At 36.0% G+C, this 20,953-nt stretch overlaps 1 protein-coding gene across 2 annotated transcripts; it reads right to left on the reverse strand.

The window, feature by feature from the left end:
• Positions 1-5,526: 5,526 nt before the first annotated feature.
• IDO1 (indoleamine 2,3-dioxygenase 1) lies at positions 5,527-20,347 on the reverse strand. Of its 2 annotated transcripts, XM_032329116.1 has the most exons (10): positions 20,075-20,344; positions 15,998-16,093; positions 15,751-15,870; positions 12,732-12,850; positions 11,540-11,554; positions 9,712-9,811; positions 8,808-8,925; positions 7,714-7,765; positions 7,111-7,259; positions 5,527-6,111 (listed from the first exon to the last, which is right to left on the reverse strand). In XM_032329116.1, the coding sequence occupies exons 1-10, from the start codon at positions 20,246-20,248 to the stop codon at positions 5,798-5,800; spliced, it is 1,257 nt and encodes a 418-aa protein (XP_032185007.1). In that variant the 5' UTR covers positions 20,249-20,344; the 3' UTR covers positions 5,527-5,797. The 2 variants fall into 2 exon arrangements, with proteins under 2 accessions (XP_032185007.1, XP_032185008.1); XM_032329117.1 differs by lacking the exon at positions 15,751-15,870 and having other exon boundaries at positions 20,075-20,347.
• Positions 20,348-20,953: the final 606 nt, after the last annotated feature.

Here is a 20,953-nt window from a genome sequence, read left to right on the forward strand (position 1 = left end):
TACCACAACACAACACCTGTTGTTTCCTGACTGGTTAATTTTAACCATTGGTATGAGGTGACATTTCATTGTGGTTTTGATTTGTATTTCCCCAAGGCAGAGTGATGTTGAGCATTTTTTCATGTATCTGTTGGCCATTTGTATGTCTTCTGCCCATTTCTTGACTGGATTATTTGTTTTTTGGGTGTTGAGTTTAATGAGTTCTTTATAGATTTGGGGTACCAACTCGTTATCTGATAAGACATTTGCAATTATCTTCTCCCGTTCCATAGGTGGTCTTTTGGTTTTGTCAGCTGTTTCCTTTGCTGTGCTTTTTATCTTGGAGTCCAACAATTAATTTTTGCTTTTGTTTCCCTTGCCTTTGAAGATGTGTCTAGCAAGAAGTTGCTTCAACTGAGGTCAACAGCTTGTTCCCTGTGTTCTCCTCTAGGATTCTGATGAATTCCTGTCTCACATTTAGGTCTTTCAACCATTTTGAGTTTATCTTTGTGTATGGTGTAAGAAAATAGTCCAGTTTCATTCTTCCTCATGTGGCTGTCAAATGTTCTCAACACCATTTGTTGAAGAGATTGTCTTTTTTCCATTGGATGTTCTTTCCTGTTTTGTTGAAGATTAGTTGACCATAAAGTTGAGGGTCCCTTTCTGGGTTCTTGCTTCTGTTCCGTTGATCTATGTGTCTGTTCTTGTGCCAGCATACTGTCTTGATGATGACAGCTTTGTAATATAACTTTAAAGTCTAGAATTGTGATGCCAGTAGCTTTGGTTTTCTTTGTCAACATTCCTCTCACTATTTGGAGCCTTTTCTTTTCCATACAAATTTTAGGATTATTTGTTCCAACGCTGTGAAAAATGTTGATGGTGTTTTTATAGAGACTGGATTGAATGTGTAGATTGCTCTGAATAGCATAGACATTTTAACAATATATTTTCTTCCAATTCATGAGCATGGAATGTTTTTCCATTTCTTTGTGTCTTTCTCAGTTTCTTTCATAAGTATCCTATAATTTTCAGAGTAGAAATACTTTACCTCTTTGGTTAGGTTTATTCCTAGATATCTTATAGTTTTTGGTGCAACTGTAAATGGGATCGATTCCTTAATTTCTCTTTCTTCTGTCTCATTGTTAGTGAATTGAAATGCAACTGATTTCTGGGCATTGGTTTTATATCCTGTCACTTTGATGAATTCCTGTATGAGTTCTAGCAATTTTGAGGTGCAGTCTTTTGAAGAGTGAAAGTTTGACCTCTTTGGGAATTTGGATATCTTTTGTTTCTTTTTGTTTAAATGCTGAGGCTAGGACTTTCAGTGCTATGGTGAACATCAGTGTTGAGAGTGGACATCCCTGTCATGTTCCTGACCTTAGAAGAAAAGTCCTCATTTTTTTCTCCTTGAAGATGATATTCACGGTGACTTTTTCATATATGGCTTTTACAGCATTGAGTTATACTAAGTACACATACATTCTATCTTCAAAATAGTTATAAAGGTCTAGAGTAGAAGGCTGATCCAATTGGCAATGCCTTTCTACCTCCTTTTAGACTATTTTTACCCATTCTTCTTTTCTTATCTGTTATTTTGACTGCAACTTCAAGGTCGGTATGAATGAATTCAGCTCTGTAGATAAGCAAATGATCCTTTACCAAGCAGATTTCCAACTTTCAAATTTCCTACCTTTTCTCCCATAGAGGTCATATATTTCCAGACTCTGGCTTTGCTCCTATTAAGCTCAGTTCCCATTAGGCTACCCATGGCTACAGTTCTAATGGAAAAAACACAGCCGCAAAAAGGTTTCCAAGACATCTTCCAAGTTAGGATTATGCCTCTGAACTTCCATTTTGGAAAACTAAGGCTGGCTGACAAAATAGAAGTCATGGGAACAATAATATCATCTGACCTCCATTACTCTCATTACTACAACATAATAAAAAATTCATGCATGCATTGGAAATTTGGGGGAATGCCCATGCAATCAAGTACCCAATACTTCTATTCAACGGTCAAAAGAAGTAGAGCTTCCGTGTACAGACAGCTTTTCTTTTAGTGGAGTTTTTACTCTGTAATAGTTTGACAATTCTGGAGTCAGTTTGCCTGGGTTTAACCTTTCACTTTGCCATACACTAGCTATGTAGCTTTTAAAAGCCACTGAACTTCATCAAGTCTCAATTTCCTTAAAAGTAGCTAGTATTTATCTCATTGGCCCATTGAAATAATTAAGTGATTTGATATACATAAACTCCAAGTAGTTTTCTATATTGTCAGAGGCATTGGAGAGGGATTCATGTGTTGTATGGGCCATTATATCTCATAGTTGGCAAGAACATTAGAGACCACTAAGTGCATGTTTATATGCCAAATTTTTTAGCCTGTCTGAAATAATTTTTCAATTTTTTTTCAAGAATTTATTTATTTATTTATTGTCTGAGAGAGAGAGAGAGAAAACACAAGCAAGGGAGCAGCAGGAAGAGAGAGAAGCAGGTTCGCTGCTGAACAAGGAGCCCAATGTGGGACTCAATCCCAGGAGCCTGGGATCATAACCTTAGCTGAAGGTGGATGTTTAACTAAGCCACCCAGACATTCCTCAGTTGTTTATTGTTATATAAAACAATTCTGTGAAAAATGAATAAATTCCTATCTTTAGTTCATGGCTCACCATAAGAACTGTATATCTCTGTGAGAGATAATTAATGGAACTCAAACAAGGGCACATTTTGCCAGGACAAAGATGTGTGTGTGTGTGTTTGACTGCTCATTGTATCAGACCCATGAATTGATAATACACTACTCTTTAATAGTACTTATAAAAATTTTCAAAATATTTTTCCAGTATCTGTGCCTTCCTTGTATGAATGTAATAAAAATAAATTATATTAGATGTATTGTAATCTATATTATGTAATTAGAATATAATGATGAAATTCAATAAAAATTGATATAATAAAATGTCTTAAAATTGCTTTAGTCATAACAATAACATAACAATAATTACTACTAATAATTAAATATTAATTCCACTCTTATGGAATGTATGAGGAATCCAGAGTATATGAATTGAGTAATATTCCCTCTCTATGATGTAATATTATATTTAATATATTAGAGTGAGAAAAATATGATATGAATTTTATGAAAGGAAATTCAATCATTTATTGTGCAGAAGATATTATAGAAGAAAGAGTGAAAGGGCTACTTACTTTTCTTAATATTTGATATAAAAAGATACATATTATTAGGTAAGTTTTCCTTGAGGAATATGCCACTATACACTTTTAATTTTCCTAAGACATAGAGTGGGATGGAATTATTTTTAATTCTATTCAAATAGAACCCATGTTACTAAGAATCGACTGAATCTAGCTAAAAACCTTCTCTTATGGTAGTAGACTATCTTCTTCTTCCAGTGACTCAATGACCCCTCTTCCAGGAGCACTCACTGTGATGAGCAGAGCCCACATGACATGGATGCAAGAATACCAGTACTTCTTCAGAAACATATCTAGTATTTCATTGTATTCTAGTCTAGAGTTGAATGGGTGAGAAGTAAAGCAAGAATCATGATTTCTATTATTTGGACAGATAGAAGAGAGTAGCCTTTGAGGAATAAGCATGGAGGAGAACTTGTGGAGACCTTGAAGCCCAGTTTCAGCCTGTCTACTACTTATCTAACAACAGTGCTGTGTTGGGGACAATGCCCCCTGCTTCTCCCTCCCTCTCCCTACTTTTCATCCCTCCAGCTCAGATATAAATGATGTTCTTAAAGGGAAGATGTGGGTGCAGGGTCTGGCTGAAGGAATCAAAGATGTTTTGCATGTCAAGGTGATTTATTACTAATTAGGTGAAACCAGCTCTGGAGGAGAAATTCCTAATGTGTAAGCTTTAGGTGTGTAGTTGTGAAGCCAGAGTGATTGGTGTAGAAGACAGGACAGGAAAAATTTTTAACTTGGAGCCAACAAATTTAGCAATTTATTTACTTATAATCTAGTAGTACTTTGTATTTTTCTAATATTTCAGCACTATATTTCAGTAGTAACCTTGTCAATGAGGCAGGACAGGAATCATGCTGCTCATTGTACAGAAAGACAAAGTGACTTGCCTGAGGTCTCAAAGGTGATAGATATGCAAAATGGAACCCACATCTGGGTCTCCTGAGTCTCAGTTTAGTGCTTTCTGAACTACATCAAATCCTAAGACATGATGATCTTTCTGGCCAACACTTAAAAATTACAGACATATGTGTATTTAGTCTACATGCATATGTTCAGGCATGCGTGCATACTTTTTGTTTGAGATAGAGAAAGACAGAGGGAGATGATGTGTGTATTGCACCTTCACATGAGCAGGGAGGGGGAAGGGGCAGTAGGAGAGTGGGAAAGAGTCTTAAGTGGAAACCACGCACAGCATGGAGCCCAATGTGGGGCTTGATCTCATAACCCGGAAATGATGACCTGAGCTGAAATCATGAGTCTGATGCTTAACTGACTGAGCTACACAGGCCGCCCCATATTTTGAAATTATAATCTTATATATGCTCATTGCAGAAATAATGACAAGAGAATGAAGGAGAAAATGTGTCCCATGCACCTAAAAACTATTACCATTGACATTTAGTATATTTTCTCCAGAATCAAGAACATTGTTATGAGCAGGGAGATTTCATTAATTTTACTGGGTTAGGGTATATTTGAAAAATAATGTTAAAATAGTTTTTAGATGTTTGACCTTAGAAATATGTGACTACATTTCCTTCCTTGAATCTGCTTGTGTACACCCAACCCATCTTTTCAACCCGGGCTTGAAAGTTCTTGCTAATTCTGCATCCAGGCAACTGTTGTGCCTTTTTTCTCTTTTCTTCTTTACTAGCACACCCAATCTCCAGCTAATCATATCCTACTACTTCATGAGATTCTGTCAAGTCATATCATTCCCTCCCCTTCTCCTTCCCAAGTTCCCTTCCTCTTGAACCTGGTCTACGTCAAGTCCAGTGAAAAAGATGAGAGCTGTCAAAAACTTAAGTTTTCCTCCCATTTATAAGTAACCGTGTGACCCTAAGTAAGCAACTTCACTCCTCTGAGCCTCAACTTTGTCACCTTTAAAATGAGTCTGGTTTATATAATTTTTAAGCTTTTCTCTAGCATTTTTAGATTCCATTATTAAGTAAATTCATGCCAGACTGTGAGTGTCAAATAACCCTGACATTCCAGGAGAAATTATATTTCAAAAGTGCCCTCTTATTGTTAGCCCAGATTAATTTACTCATGAGGTCACTCGATCTTTTATATATTTATTCAACAGATATTTGTGAAGTATTTTCTAAGGTCGGGGGATGCATGGGTCAGTATACCTGATATCGTGAAGCTTACTTAACATGTAATAAGAAAATAGAAAAGTACACAGGTATTTATAAATAAGTGTGATATTACTGTAGGAAAAGTACAGGAATTGATTAGCCATGCTTAAAAGATAACAGTGTAGATGAGGTATTATCTGGAGGAGTATTTAATTATAGTTATGACTAAAGCAATTTTTAGACATTTTATTATATCAATTTTTATTGAATTTCATCATTATGTTCTAATCACATAATAGAGGTTATAATCTAATCTAATTTATTTTTATTACATTCATACAAGGATGGCACAGACACTGGAAAATCATTTTGAAAATTTTTACAAGTACTATTAAAGAGTTGTGTCTTATCAATTCATGGGTCTGATATAATGAGAAATCACATACACACACACACACACACACACACACATATCTTTGTCTTGGCAAAATGTGCCCTTGTTTGAGTTTCATTAATTATTTCTCAAGCTGGAAGCTCTTAGTAGTATCTCTCACACTCTTCAGGAAAGTCATGAGGTCAGTGCCTCCAGTTCCTTTATTGTCTTGCTGGCATGAAGGACGCACAATGTACTTATGTACTATTTCTAGGTGATAGTTTCTCAGGGAAACCATAGCTTTCACACACTCATTGTAATCTGCCTGCAGCTCAGTATCACCTTTTGAAAGAACAAATTCACGGACTGAGGGGCCTGACTCTAATGAGAGAAGAAATTCCCGGTGAGCTGGTGGCATATATTTTCGCATTTCCTGGAGGAATCTGGCAGCAGATTCTGAAAGAACAAGAGAGAGATTAGGTAGAAGAGAAGCCAAAGTGTTCCCCCAATCCATGTGAGAAGAGTGGGTAGGAGATCACACATGACCATTGCAGCTTGAGTTTACAACCATCCTATTAATGCTATTGGTCTTGCTATTAGTAATGATAATTATTGTAATATATACTTAATGCTGAAAACCACATGAGCTGAACTCATTCGTTCATAATAAAGTTTTTTGTGTGCCCTTTCTCACTTCCATATTGTATTTGATCCTTCTAAAAAGCTGATGATATAGATAGGGTATATTTAATCTATACCTGACAGATCGTGGCACTGACTTCAAGAGAGTTTAAGGGACAATTTTTACATACATGAATTAACTAAGAAAAAAAAAAGCATATTTTCACCTATGTCAATATCTTTCCCTTTGACAATTACATAGAAGTTTAGGAAAAGAGAGAAAAGTACAAAAGTTCTTACTGGAGCTTCTTCTGCCTGCTCTAAACCCCTAGAAGGAATATAATGAATGTGGGTCATCTTTCACCTTTGGTTCATCTTTAAAATTTGAGCGAATGGGACAGTAAGCCGGCCAAGAGCACTGACAAGCCTCCCCTTACCACTGAGGTCTCCACCTCCCCAACTTCAGTCCCATGGCATTTGCAGGTGACTTTCTCTTTCTGAAACTGATCTCATACATTTCCAGAACACGTGCTATGGGCTTCACCATTCGGACCTTATATCCATGCCCAAATCTCAAGATTGAGAGGGTGATGAACTTGGGTTTTGGTTCTGGCTTCACTACTTTCTAGCTGGTTAATAAGGAGCCTATCAGTTATCCTCTAAAGAAACTTAGAAGTTCCTGCTTGGCTGTCTGTGGAATGGGATGATGACAATATAGTCTTGCCTCACTAATTCTTCTACAAGTATCAGATAAGGTCAGATGAGATGCTGATTTTTTAGACATCAGAGCACTATTGTATATGAGATGATTATTATTTGTCATTGTCCACTCACCTTCACCAGATTGTTGCTGGATGCCCAGCAGAACATCAAAGCACTGAAAGATGCTGCTTTGGGCAGCACTGCCCCCTGCATACTCCCTTGGAGTGTCCGAGAAACCTTCGTACTTCAGACCCTTTGGCAGTTTGGAGCTGTTTTTCCACCTAGGCCAGGAAGGAAAAAAATAATCACTATTTGGATAATTGCCAAATTTTCTGGTATAAAATCTTATACTAGAGGATGAATGGAAAGTGACATAAGATCAACTTCCTTCTTCTTCCGCCTTCCCCTTCCAGTCATGTTCATGTTTGAGAAAGACAAATAACACGGTCTGAGCAAACCTGGCAAAAGTATTCTAAAAATGGAATTTTACCTTTGCACTAGCAAAGATCATTCTTTTTTTGTTTGTTTGTTTCTAAATGATTACCTTTCCTGTTCATACTCCAGTGCATGCTTGGCCAAGGAATAACAGAGAGACAGTCTATTCTTTTTCTATAACATGTATTTTATGATAGGAATTATGTCTTAAACCCAAAGGATAATGGGGACTATCAGTGGGAATTTGATGTGTACTTTATGTGAATTGTTTAAAACAAATTCAAGCATAAGATTACCTACCCAGACAAGTATATGCGAAGAACATTGTAAAATGTGTTTGGGTCCACATGTTCTGTAAAAAAGATGAGGTGTGTTTAGTTAAGCAGTTATCAGAATTTTCAGAGGAGATCAAGATATTGTAAACAACTGATAATGGGTTTTGGTTTAGGCTGCAGGAAAGGCATTATGTCAGCCTGTGCAGAACAAGTCCCTGAGAACAAGCTCTCATTCACCTGATTTTTTCGAGGGCAGCTCACATCTACTCAAAGGGTCTACCATCAGCTGACACACAGCTTGGGTCAAAGAACATAGGCCCACCCAAGACTCGTCTTCAGGAGAGCAATTAAACTGTCAACGTTTCCTTAAAGCTATTTCATCTGCTTACTGATATAACAGATGAACTACTTACATAAGGAAACAAAACTACACAAAATGAAAAGCAGAAACAAGAGCCTCAGGGGCTCTATGGACACCATCCCTGAGTCTCCCTCCCCAAACATTACTAACTTTTCTGATTTAAAGGTCAATCTTTCTGCCAAGGACGAATCAGTAGTAACTCAAAGCCCAGTGGTACACAATCACATATTGTTAAGGCTGTCCAGCAGGGCACAATTTGTGTGTGTGTGTGTGTGAATCCTTGTTTACATACTTTTTTAGTTATTGCTGTTTTTTGGCTCTTAATTTTGTAATAAATTTTGAGCTCAGTGGCTTTTCTATGTTGTTTCTTACTTAAATTGTGAAAAAGCAGAATTTTTGGAGAGTTCCTATAAAGCAGAAGCTAAGTACTTCAGAACTTAGAACAGCCTGAACCTTCCACAGTTTTCTCCATGATTTCAGTGAGAGGCAATGACATTATTTACAGTTAAGCAGACCTGGCTTCACAATTTATTACCTGTGTAACCTTGGGCCACTTATCTTATCTCTCCATTAGATTACCTTATCCATAAAATGCACATAATAAAACCTTCCACAGGAAAATATAGTCATTTAGGGAGATAAAGTGAAAACACACTAAGTGAGAGTGTTTTTCTTCCATTTTCTCAACAACTCTAGTCTCAGAAAATCAGAAGCACGTGACTGTGAGCCTTGCATGTTTTCGGGTATACAGTACTTACTATGCATTTTTTCAAACTCTTTACGGGCTTGCTTCAGAGAAGAAGCTATATAACGCAGTGCTTTTTGCAAAGCATTGTGGTCCTCATTTTTAACTGCCTTGAATAAATCGGGAATTACCTTTAAAAAAAAAGAGATGAATATACAAGGTTTACTAGCATTAAATATTGGTATAGAATAAAATTCTCCTAATTCTTAATCCCTAAATTAAATGTAGGATTTCCACTTCATTTTTGGGCTGAGTATCCTTTTATTGTTTGACTAATCTCCTTATATTTAATTAAGTTTGGTTTTATTTTTATTTATTTATCACTTAGAGATAAATCTATATAGTTTTATATAGTTTCATTTCTATTTCTAATCATCAAAACCATTAGATTTATGTCACTATGTGATCTAGCTTCAGCGCCAACCTGCATTAAAAATGCATCTCCCCTATTAAGGTTTTAAACTTAATTATAAATATATGGGTCTTGGGGTGCCTGGGTGGCTTAGTGGGTTAAGCATCCAAATCTGGATTTCAGCTCAAGTCATGATCTCAGGGTCATGAGATCCAGCCCATCAGGCTCCCTGCTTAAGATTCTTTCTCTCCCTCTGCCCCTTCCCGCTTGTGCTCTCTCTTTCTCTAAAATAAATAAATAAATAAATAAATAAATAGGTCTTACGTTTTTTATTTAGGTGATACACAAAAATAAAATATTTCTACCCGATGTTCATTTACCAGCCAATTAAATAATCGAATGCAGTATTTATTTATTTATGTTATGATTTATATATTTATAAATCATAATACTTATGATATTAAATATATCAAGATATATTTCATGCATAATATAGTTCAGTTACTAAGTCATTGCTCTGCTTATGCAAATAGAGATAAAAATTTGCTTGTAGGGATGGACTCACTTTGATTGCAGAAGCAGCTGCTATCTCCACCAATAGTGAAACCAGGAAAAATCCTTTACAGCAGTCTCCACCAGGAAACCAAAACAGAACATCCATGTTCCTAAGAAAATAAGTCAAGGAAGTCAAGAATTTAGCAGTAACACTGGTGTATTTGAGTGCTTTGTAGTTTTCAAGTATTTTTATTCCATTCTAGTTTCAAAAAAATCTTGTGAGGTTAAGTATAAGTTTTACTATCTATGTTACATTTTTGGGAATATGAGTGTTAGGTCCATTGTCTAAGATCTAACAGTAGGGTAAGTTGGGACTTGAAATTCCATTTTACAATTTAGGGCTAGAAATACCAAGACCATTTCTGTTTTTATTCTCTCATTAATTTCTCACATGCATATATATTACTGTATTTGTATGTTTATACATACTCAATGCTTATGGAGATAATTGTAAGGTATAATTTTAAGTAGTCTTTTGGCTTTAAATAAATATATTTATGTCCATATTTTTGTCTGTGAACCTGATTCAATTTTTCAGTGGTTTACCTGCTTTACATGAATTTGGGAAATGCAAATAACTGATTAGATCCTCATTTCTTTCTTTTTTTTTTTTAAAGACTTATTTATTTGAAAGACAGATAAATAGAAAGAGACAGCTCGAGCAGTGGTAGGAGCAGAGGGAAAGAGAAAATCTCAAGCAGGCTCTGCCCTGTGTGTGGAGCCCTATGTGGGGCTAGATCCCAGAACCCATAAGATCAAGACTAGCTGAAACCAAGAGTCAGACACGTAACCATCTGAGCCACCCAGGTGCCCCCTCGCCATTTTCTCTTTTATTGTAGTTTTGCACTAGAGCAAACAAGGTCTCAATATCTGTACATTCATGGTGGTTAAATTCACGGACTCTGAAGCCAGTCCATTTCTGCAACTTAACTTGCTGCGTGACACGTTTCTGCCTCCTTGTTCTCATCTTTAAAATGAGACTGATGATATCATCCTCTCATTTAAAAACCTTCCATAGATTCCCATTGATTTTAAGATACTATTTAAACCCCTCATCATAGCCAAAAGTCCTACATAATCTTTCTGCTACGTTTACTTCTCCATCCCTTTTCTACTACATCCATCAGTCACTACTTATCAGTGACATTAGCCTTCCTTCACTTCTGATAGTGCAACACAATTTTCATGGCTTTGAGGCCCTCACTCTTGCTGTTTCCTCCACTATGAACACTCATCTTTTCCTTCTAACTAATTCCTTCCTACTTACTCTTTGGAACTCAGCTTGAATAACTCGCTACGGGGATTCCTTATTCATCCCTTTCATTTAGTTGGAGTTCCCAGCACTTTCTCCTCTTACTCTCCTCTTAATCATAAAGAAATTTACATAACTTTCCTATATCTGCTTTCTTCACCAGGGCAGGATTATTCCTAGGTTATTTACCTTTGTGTCCCTAACTCCTAGCCTCTGCCCGATACATAAACTCAAAATGGTAAGGATTGGGTCAAAAAGAACAGGTTTATGTATCTGGGCACTATGGTCATTAAGTCAAAGACACACAGATGTATATGCATTTTGCATTTATGCATATTAATTGCATTTTTATATATGCAAGTGCTATTTTTGTATATATCTATAGCTATAATATCAAGCAGACACAGTCCTATCACAGTCATAGAGCTAGTTAAGGATTGGGATTATTTGCTCTTTAAACAATTACTCGAGTTATTTTTTGCCTGAATTCAATTGGTCTTTTAAAAAGTACATTTAGAGGATATTGATAAACCTATACTCACTTTGAATAACAATTCTTATAATAAAGTAAGAAGCAAATACTTACTCATAAGTCATGGGCCTTTTGAAAACAGCCATGAAGCAATGGATCAATTAGAAGAGAAAGAGAAAATCAATTTAAAAATCAAATAGCTTTGAGTTATTCTTATTCAATTTAATACTACTGAATTATCAAAGATATAAATAAAAGAGAAAAATATATACATGTGTGGTTTTTAAAAATATCAACTATGCATTGCAAACACTTAGGACTTTGTAAGTAAAAAAAATAAATATTCAAGGAACACACATGGTCAGTCAAAACCAGTTGCTACTAATAAACTTTTTTTAAAATTTAAATCCAATTAGCCAACATATAGTACATCATTAGTTTCAGATGTAGAATTCAGTAGTTCATCAGTTGCATATAACACCCAGTGCTCCTTATATCATGTGCCCTCCTTAATGTCCATCACCCAGTTACCCCATCCCCTCATACTCCTCCCCTCCAGCAACCGTCAGTTTGTTTCCTATAGTTAAGAGTCTCTCCTGCTTTGTCTCCTTCTCTTATACCTTTCTATTCTTTTCTAGATCAAATCCTTTCGGTTTACACTTTGCTGTCTACAGTACTCCTCTGCAGATACGCACCCAGAGTCCTGGGACACCAGAAGTCTCAGGTCCCTTTATGGTAACAGATCGCATTGCTTAAAGGAGAGGAGGGGCCTAGAACCTCAGCAGATGGCACTGAAGGCCCAGGCATTGCCATCTCTACTGCTGAGAATGTGTCAACTCTTAACTTAACTGAATAGTTAAAAAACAAATTTGTAGGATCTCCAAAACATGTTAATTAAGGAAAGCCAGACACAAAAAGAGTACATACTCTATAATCTCATTAATATGAAATCCAATAGCAGAAAAAATTAATTTTTAATATGACAAATCAGAACAGGTTTACTTGGATGTAGAGGAGAAAACTGAATGGAAAGAGCCACAGAGGTGATATTCTGTATCTTGCTTAGAGCTAACCTGTATATAGAACAGGCAAAGTCAACAAACTGAGCAGTTAGGATGGTGCAATTCACTGTATATTAATTACACAACTTTCTCTTATATATTTTTAGTTATATGCCAGCAAAAGAAATCATACCCCAAAACAGAGAAGAAAGCTGTGCTGCCGAAAATTAAATCAATGGCTAGTGCCCTATTGATGAAAATAGCATGTGCTTCTTTAGTTCCTATTATAATCACAATTCACATACCCACTGGGATCCTTTTTCTTCCAGTTTGCCAAGACACAGTCTGCATAAACCAGAATAGGAGGCAGACCGAGCTTCTCAGAGAGTTCACAGTAAGGAACAGCAATATTCTTTGGCAGGACCTAATGAAAACACAAAATTTAGTATTAACCTTCGAGGTGTCTTACGTTTTCTTTTGCTTCCTGCTACCATTCCAACTACTCTATTAGTGCCAAAACATGAGCTGTTCATCACGGCACTCTGAAGCCAAACAATCATAATTTTCTCTTCCTCGTTTCATAACTTAGCCCTAGTAATCATTATATGTTTATGTTTTAGATGTGCGTTGTGTACATAATCTAGTCAGAGCAAAAGGACGTAGAGGGTACAAGGAACAAGGATGCATCCTTGACTTTCTAATGGCCTGGAGTTACTTGTAGTCATTTATTCCCTCATGTATCCATCCCAAAAATATTTGTTAGACGGTTTCTCTATGTGAGGAGCTCTTTATCAACAGGCAATATAAGAATAAAGTCAATTGTCTTCAAGAAACTCAAAATCACTTGTAATTAAGACTTTGGGGTATTATACATAGTAAAAGGGCAAGTGGTTGGCTGCCCTTGAGCGCAGCGCTAACAGAAACTCTCTCCTGGATGATTTTTTAGAGTGACGTTGGGGCTCATCCTTGAAGACTCGCTTGTGTCAGCCGAAGGAATCTCCTTTAGCCTTCTTTTCTGTTTCCATGCGGAGTACACCAACTGGACTGACACTGGGCTCTTTCACTCATCCTTCCTCAGAGGAGGTATAGAGGCTTATCTGACCATTGACTGTGGGAGTGGGACTGCTGCTCAGCAGACTTTGTTTTCAACACTTTTTTCCTGACCCTATTACTCTGGATCTGCTCTATGCCTGGCCACACTGTAAAAGGCTCCTATCCCCATGGGCAATCCTGATGGCTATATGCTTTTCTAGCAGGCCCATTTTCACCACACATGCAAGCCATATTTTCTAACTGCTCTATTAATCATAATGCTGACCTTTTATTCTTTATCTCCCTGACTTCCTCATCTAACTATCATTTGGTTTATAACTAGATGGTGCCTTATAATAATTAAGGTCACACTTGTCATCAGCAGCTGATGGTTGGAATATGTGTATCCAACCAGGCAAAGGACAGGGATGTGTAGCTCATCTGGAGTTGTGGGCAGTGGGATTGCAATGGTAGAGGCGGTATGATGATGAGGTCCTCTCCACAGTTCTGCAAAACTCATGGGAGCTATAACCTAAGTGGCTTTATATTAACTTGATAGACCTCGAGATGATGGTTTAACAAAGAACAAAATGTTAGAAGGAAAAACATTGGCTATCAAAGTGACACCTGGATGTGTGCTTCCCGGTACAGAGCTTTGCCTCTGGGAATTGAAATATTTTGGTTTGCAACTGATTTACTTGTTTCAAAAGGAAATTTTTTGCTCTTTCTGAATTAAAGAAAAGATCAAAGGGGAACAAAAGGAAAATTGCTTAATTAAAAAGTTAATTTAGAATGACTTAGGAAAAAGAAATGCTCAAACACATCTTAATCTATTAGAGACATGCAGTTACTAAGAAACTCAGACGCTAGTTTCTAGCCCATTGTAAAGAAAATTGTGCCTTATATTGATGTATCTTATTTTTTATCCATTTACTTTACTTTTCTACAATTTCCTCACTTAAATATATTTGTTGCTGGCTTCTAAAATCCTTTTTGGAATAATGTAGTATATAAAAACTAGATAAATTGAAAATATATTTTCATGTTTTATTTTAGAATTCTGACTTCACTCTCATAAATTTATTGTCTTTTGATTAATCCACATACATTCTGGTCTCCGTATTTTTTGCTGGCCCTTTCTTTCTCTTTTCTGCTCCTCTCCTCTTTGGGTAAGCTCTAGCAATCTTTCAAGAAGTAGTTCAGGTCCCGCTTCTTCCTTCCCACTTTATTATACCAACTACTCTTTAGCTATTCTGGGCTCTCGTGCTTCTGCATCTAGCACAGGCTACCTTTGTTATTGATGATCTTTCTATACAATGCTTACACATTTAGCGAGACTCAGATTTTAGCAAGTCTAGTGAGGTTGGGTCCTTAAGTTGTCAGGCTATCTAATACCTTTGTATCATCAAAAATCTAGACATGATAGTTTAATGATTATAAAGAAATATAAGATGATCCCATGATTATGCAGAGAAGCTTTTTCCTTTTGTTTAGATATCAGGGGATGACATATCACATAGGTGGACAATATGTGTTGTTGTATATTTAAACAGCATGTGGAAAGACAAACAAGATAACATTCCAATTAGTTTTGTCAAGGAGGGGAAAAAATATTCTTTAAATGGCAGAAGGTGCTTCTGGAATCTATTTTATCTCTTTGTGGTTTAAAGAGTCAGTATTACAATCTGCACTGGTTTCATGAAATTAGAATTGTCAGATAAAATACAAGATGATATTTTAAATCTAAAGTTATCTACTATTCATGGGAGTAGAGTGAAACCCATATATTCTTCCATGTTGATGGATGTAAGATAGCACTTTAATATTAAGAAAAGCCATAATATGTTCACATCTCCCAAAACTCATTAATAGAAAAAACATTTCATATTCAAATATATTGATTATGGTGTCATTTACAATGGTAAAATATTAAAAATAAGTACAGAATAAATGAAGTTCAGGAACTCATTAAAAAACCATAAAGTGATTTCGAATGATGATTAGAAGGACTGTGTACTAACTAAGAAATGCTTACAGTATACTTTCAGAGAAAGATACAGAACATACACCTATATACACAGGATAGAGCAAGTGTGTTACATAAGTAAGAGATGAAAAATCCAATAATGATAGCAGTTGGATATTAAATCAGTGAATGATTGTTTTCCTTTTTATTTTTTTCCTGTTATCCAAGCATCACAAAATCTAGTTATAATAGTTTCAGAATGTTTTTATATTAAATTGGATGTCAATTGTCATGTACCATAAGAAATATCAAAAAAATCTCCAAACCTCTCGAACATCTTTATCACCTTGATTCCACACATATGCCATGGTGATATACCCCAGGGTCAGATGTGCAAGGCGCTGCGACTTGTGATCTTTGAGGCCATCAATACTGTGAATTTGTAACTGAAAATAAAAGAGAGGTTGATTCAAATCTATATGGGGGATAGCACAGCTTCAAAGCCAGGTTAAAAATGTTAAGAAGCTAACATAGGAGTAACGTAATATAATGTAATGTAATGCTTTTCCAGACCTGGTCAACTCTTTCCCGTAGTTTATTTTTTTCAATCAGTTCCGGTAGATTCTTAGCGATGGAAATCCATTCATCATAAGGTGGAGGTAGCTCCTCCTTGAAAAAAAAGAAAGGGGACTTTTATGTAGTAGCAAAAGTTTTTATAAAATAGTTTTGCTTCTGACTGATAGTCTCTCTCGCCTCTAGATATGTTCTGTGCAATGCTGTCCTGTCACACACTTCCCCATCCAGTAACTCCAGTCCCTGCATTGCCACCTGTACACCTAGGGCTCACAACCTTCTTTTTCTCTTCTCAAGCGCTTTCACCTGCCTCATTTTCACAGTTCATCTCAAAAGGTCCACTGAAATCATCCTGATTATTCCAGTCTACCCTTATAGCCCCAAGTATGCATCCTATGTGTTATGCCTTTACACTATTAAGTAATTTATTGTTGTCTGCTATTTATTTTTTCTTCCTGGCTAAATTAAAATTTTTTTTGAATGGGAGAAAAATGAGATTTTTTTTAGATGTCGCCAATAGACTAGACATTTTGCTCAATAAATATTTAAATGTTATAATGACCAAAAATGTTTATTGTTATCTCCATTTCATAAATGAGGAAAACAAAGCTCAGTTTATGAAGTTGTTTCGAATATGTAGTTTATTGTCATTGAATATATAAGTGTTTCCAGCTTTGAAAAATCAATGCTCTTTTAAAATCCCACTATCTGAGGGCAAGGATTTTATCATGCTTTTAATTTTCTATTTCTCACAGAACCTGGGACAATACTGGACATGTAGGAAATGCTGTATATTTCCATATTGATTGTCTGCTTTGGTACTATAGGCTTATATTTCAACCAGTAAGTGCAAATAGAAGCCCAACAAAAGTTTCTCCTTGGTTCTTATTACATTTGTACTTTCATCTCAAAGGAAAACATGTAGCAAAGACCTAGACAACACCCTGAAATGAGATTCAGATCTCTGCACAACTTCCCATATGCTCTTTCCTATTCCTCCTTCATGTCCTTGAGGTCATCAATTCTGAACTATGGAGACATAGCAACATTAGATTAACTCAAACCAATGTAGATGAAGTTTTGAGCTACAAAACAAAGTTAATATTTAAGTAAGCTATAAAACAAAAAGGCAAATATAACATAAAATTCAAACATTTTCACGGGCTGCAGGTAACGGAACAGTCTTTGTCTCTGTTGGGGCAGATTTTTAACAATGAAAGATCCAAGCACTAGATAGTCACCTTTCTTGTTTCTCTGAACTTTTCTCCTTATCCACAAAAAATGCTATCGTCTAGTGTTTTTAGTAATACACATATCTTTTGTTTTGTTTTGTTTTGCCTTCTACCATGTAACATAACTGAATTTTTGGTTGTTACTATTTTCCCCAAAGAATGGATTTTTTTTTTTTGGGGTTATATATCATGATTAGCCTCCTGTTGGACAGAACTATCAACAGATGTAAAATTCAATCAATAATAACTTCTGGTTCAGGGATGCCTGGGTGGTTCATAAGTTAAGCACCTGCAGCTCAGGTCATGATCCTAGGGTTCTGAGATCGAGTCCCACATTGGGCTCCTTGCTCAGAGAGGAACCTGCTTTTCTCTCTGCCTACTGCTCCCTCTGTTTGTGCTCTCTCTCTCCCTCTCTCTCTCAAATAAATAAATAAATAAAATCTTTATATATATATATATATAAAGATATATAAGAAGTGTATACACACACACACACTTCTGGTTCGGAGGGTGCTTAAATGGTATAATATAAATCAGTGAAAAATAACGCAGCGGGTCATTCAACTACTGCTAGATTATATAATGTATTTTGTATTTATGTAGAATTAGAAGACATATTATTTTCTTCTGGAATAGAAAGCTAATAGATTATATGAGGTGAAATGGACATTTTTGAGTTTATAATTTCAAGGAAATATCTTCAGTGAAGAGATAAAAATAGCTCCTAATTTATTTCTCTTGTTTCGGGACATGATCTAACTTCCTAAGCATCTTAAGTAGCAACCTTATTTTTTTTTAAAGATTTTATTTATTTATTTGACAGACAGAGATCACAAGTAGGCAGAGAGAGAGGAAGGGAAAGAGGTTCCCCGCTGAGCAGAGAGCCCAAAGCAGAGCTTCATCCCAGTACTCTGCGATCATGACCTGAGCCAAAGGCAGAGGCTTTAACCCACTGAGCCACCCAGGCGCCCCACAACATTATTTTTTAAACAGTTCAGGAAAGGTTTTGTTTTGCTTTGGTTTGGGGGTTTTGCTTTGCCCCTGGAAATCTGTTCTAGAGGTCTCCATAACTGTCATAATTGTCTTTTTTAAAAAATATTTTATTTATTTATTTGATAGAGATCACAAGTAGACAGAGAAGCAGGCAAAGAGAGAGGAGGAAGCTCCCTGCTGAGCAGAGAGCCCAATGCAGGGCTTGATCCCAGGACCCTGGGATCATGACCTGAGCCAAAGGCAGAGGCTTTAACCCACTGAGCCACCCAGGCACCCCAATTGTCTTAATTTTAAGAGAACTTACTGTGGGGGAAAAGTGATATGAGGTTTCACAGTTCCTGAAAAAGATTTTTGTTCTTGTACCACTGTACATGTTCAAAATCATCTTATTCTCTCACTTTGGTGTTCTTGAATGAAACAGTAGCAAGTCTGAGTATTAACTGATTTGCAAATATAAGGCAAACTAGGTGCTTTTATCAATAACATTAAATTAAATTAATAATTTGAAGAGAAGAATAAGATTGGGAGGAAGAATTTGCTTTAGATTTGCCTTTATTTATACAAGGTATTTATAGGATGTTATTTCTAAGTACAGTCAAATTGGATCTCTACTAAAAATGTATTTGCTGCATTTAAAGATGCCCTATAGGGGAACTTGGATGTCACAATCAGTTGAGCGTCCGACCCTTGGTTTTAGCTCAGGTCATGATCTCAGCTTAGTGAGATTGAACCCTGTAACAGGCTCTGCACTCAGCAGGGAGTCTGCTTGAGATTCTCTCTCCCTCTGCCCATCCCTCGCTCATTCTCTCTCTCTCTCTCTAAGATAAAAGATGTCCTCTAGAATACAGAGTCTGAGCCACAATAAATAGATACATACTTGTACATAGAATTGTCACAACATGCAGCTGGTTCTTAGAAATCGTTTGGAATCTCATGAACCTTATTAAACTCAGGAGTGGGGTAGGGAGAAAGTAATGCTTTATGATATCTTCTTCTCTTAAGAGAAGCAGCATATTATAATAATTTTAAGATCATTAACTCTGGAGCCAGATGAGTCAAGTTCACATTCCATCTCTGCCATCGTTAGCTGTATGAGTTTGGGTAATTACCTAAATTCTTCATGACTTAAATTTCTCATCAGGAAAATTTAGGATACCTTTTAGCATGTTTGTAAAGACGAAGTAAAAATATTTATAAATTGCTTAAAGATTCTATATGAATATTTGATAATTGAAATAGATAATAAGATGGTTTTCACAGCATTCTTTGGAATATGACTTAGAAAAATGTAGTTTTAAAGGCAAACGTTTACATGTCTTACTATTTTTACTATTTTTAAGCAAAGCTTAAATTACCTCTTTTTAAAGGTAGTTTAGACTCACTTGAATCTTACACTTAGTGACAACAAGCATTATTAATACAACACAAAGTTGCTTGATAGATCATCTCAAAAACCTAATCAAAGCAGGCGCACATACTTCATTCAGTTTATGATATATCACCCAAGAAAGAGGGTTCCTTTGACTCATGGATCATTTATTACTTTGGCTTTTTCAAAATGCCCCCCCAAAATGCAGTTGTATTAGAACAAAAAACTTTGATAGTTTCCTTATCACATCACTTTCTTTATTTGTGTAAGGTAACTAAAAACTGCATTTAATACTAAATTTCTAGGCAGAAAATTTTAAGTTAAGTATGAACAGTTTATTAAAATCTGCCTCTAACTTTGGCACTGCTTTATCAATTGTTTAGTAAAAATTACTGAACCACATTTGTTCAATAGAAGTAGACTTGTCCAGGTTAGCAATGATAATAAAACATTTTTGCCCATATCTCAGTAGCCCCATCTTACCAGTGGTTTTGGCAGAGCGAAGCCCAGCTCTTCATCTATATGGTATTTTTCAAAAATTTCCCGAGAATTTCCCATAAAATCGGTTGCATTATGTGCCATCCTTGCAGTCTTCTCCTGTGGTCCTTCCCAGTTTGATGGGGTTTCAGAGCATCTATTTATTATAAAGGTGGCCATAGCCAATGACCACAAACTTAACACGTAGGCAGTAAAAAATTACTTCCACTTTTGGAATAGTTTCATTTTCTTTCTTTGTAATTTGATAAACAATAAAACCACAAAAGCATCTCTATTCATCACATGAAGAAACTGAAAGCTTCTTTTCTTATGAAGTGTTTATTAATGAGAACATCATCTGTTTACTGCCATCAGGGAAGTCAGAAGGAAACTGAAATAATCAAAACCATGAAAATAGGTAAGCAGAAAAAAAACATTTTTTATGGGACTATTTAAATCTTTGAATTAAGATAACAAATTTGACCTAGGCCAAAGTCCTAAACCATCACTTAGTCAGCACTGTCATTGGTTTTTCCTTAAAGTCTCCAGGGTTCTTTGAACGTTTTAGTGCCTTATTTTGCAGCCCTAAAAGGCAACCTGTGGTACACTGAACCAATTGATGACTCCAAACCAGAAAAAAATAGAAACACATGAGGAATTAAGATAGTACCCCCTACACCTCCATTTTCTTACCCAGTCTTTTATCTGTGCTCACAATGATACAGTTTTTTCTTCTTCCTATTCCTTATAAGTCCTTTTTAGGAAGATTTTTCTGCATCTCTAGTATATTTAACTGCTCAGGACTGATGATGAGGCAACAGTCTTTCACATTTAGAGAGCTTGTAATGTGTTAGAAGTTTAAATAAAGGATGAAATGCTCTGAAA

The sequence above is a fragment of the Mustela erminea genome, chromosome 21 (assembly GCF_009829155.1).
Source record: "Mustela erminea isolate mMusErm1 chromosome 21, mMusErm1.Pri, whole genome shotgun sequence".
Classification (NCBI taxonomy): domain Eukaryota; kingdom Metazoa; phylum Chordata; class Mammalia; order Carnivora; family Mustelidae; genus Mustela; species Mustela erminea.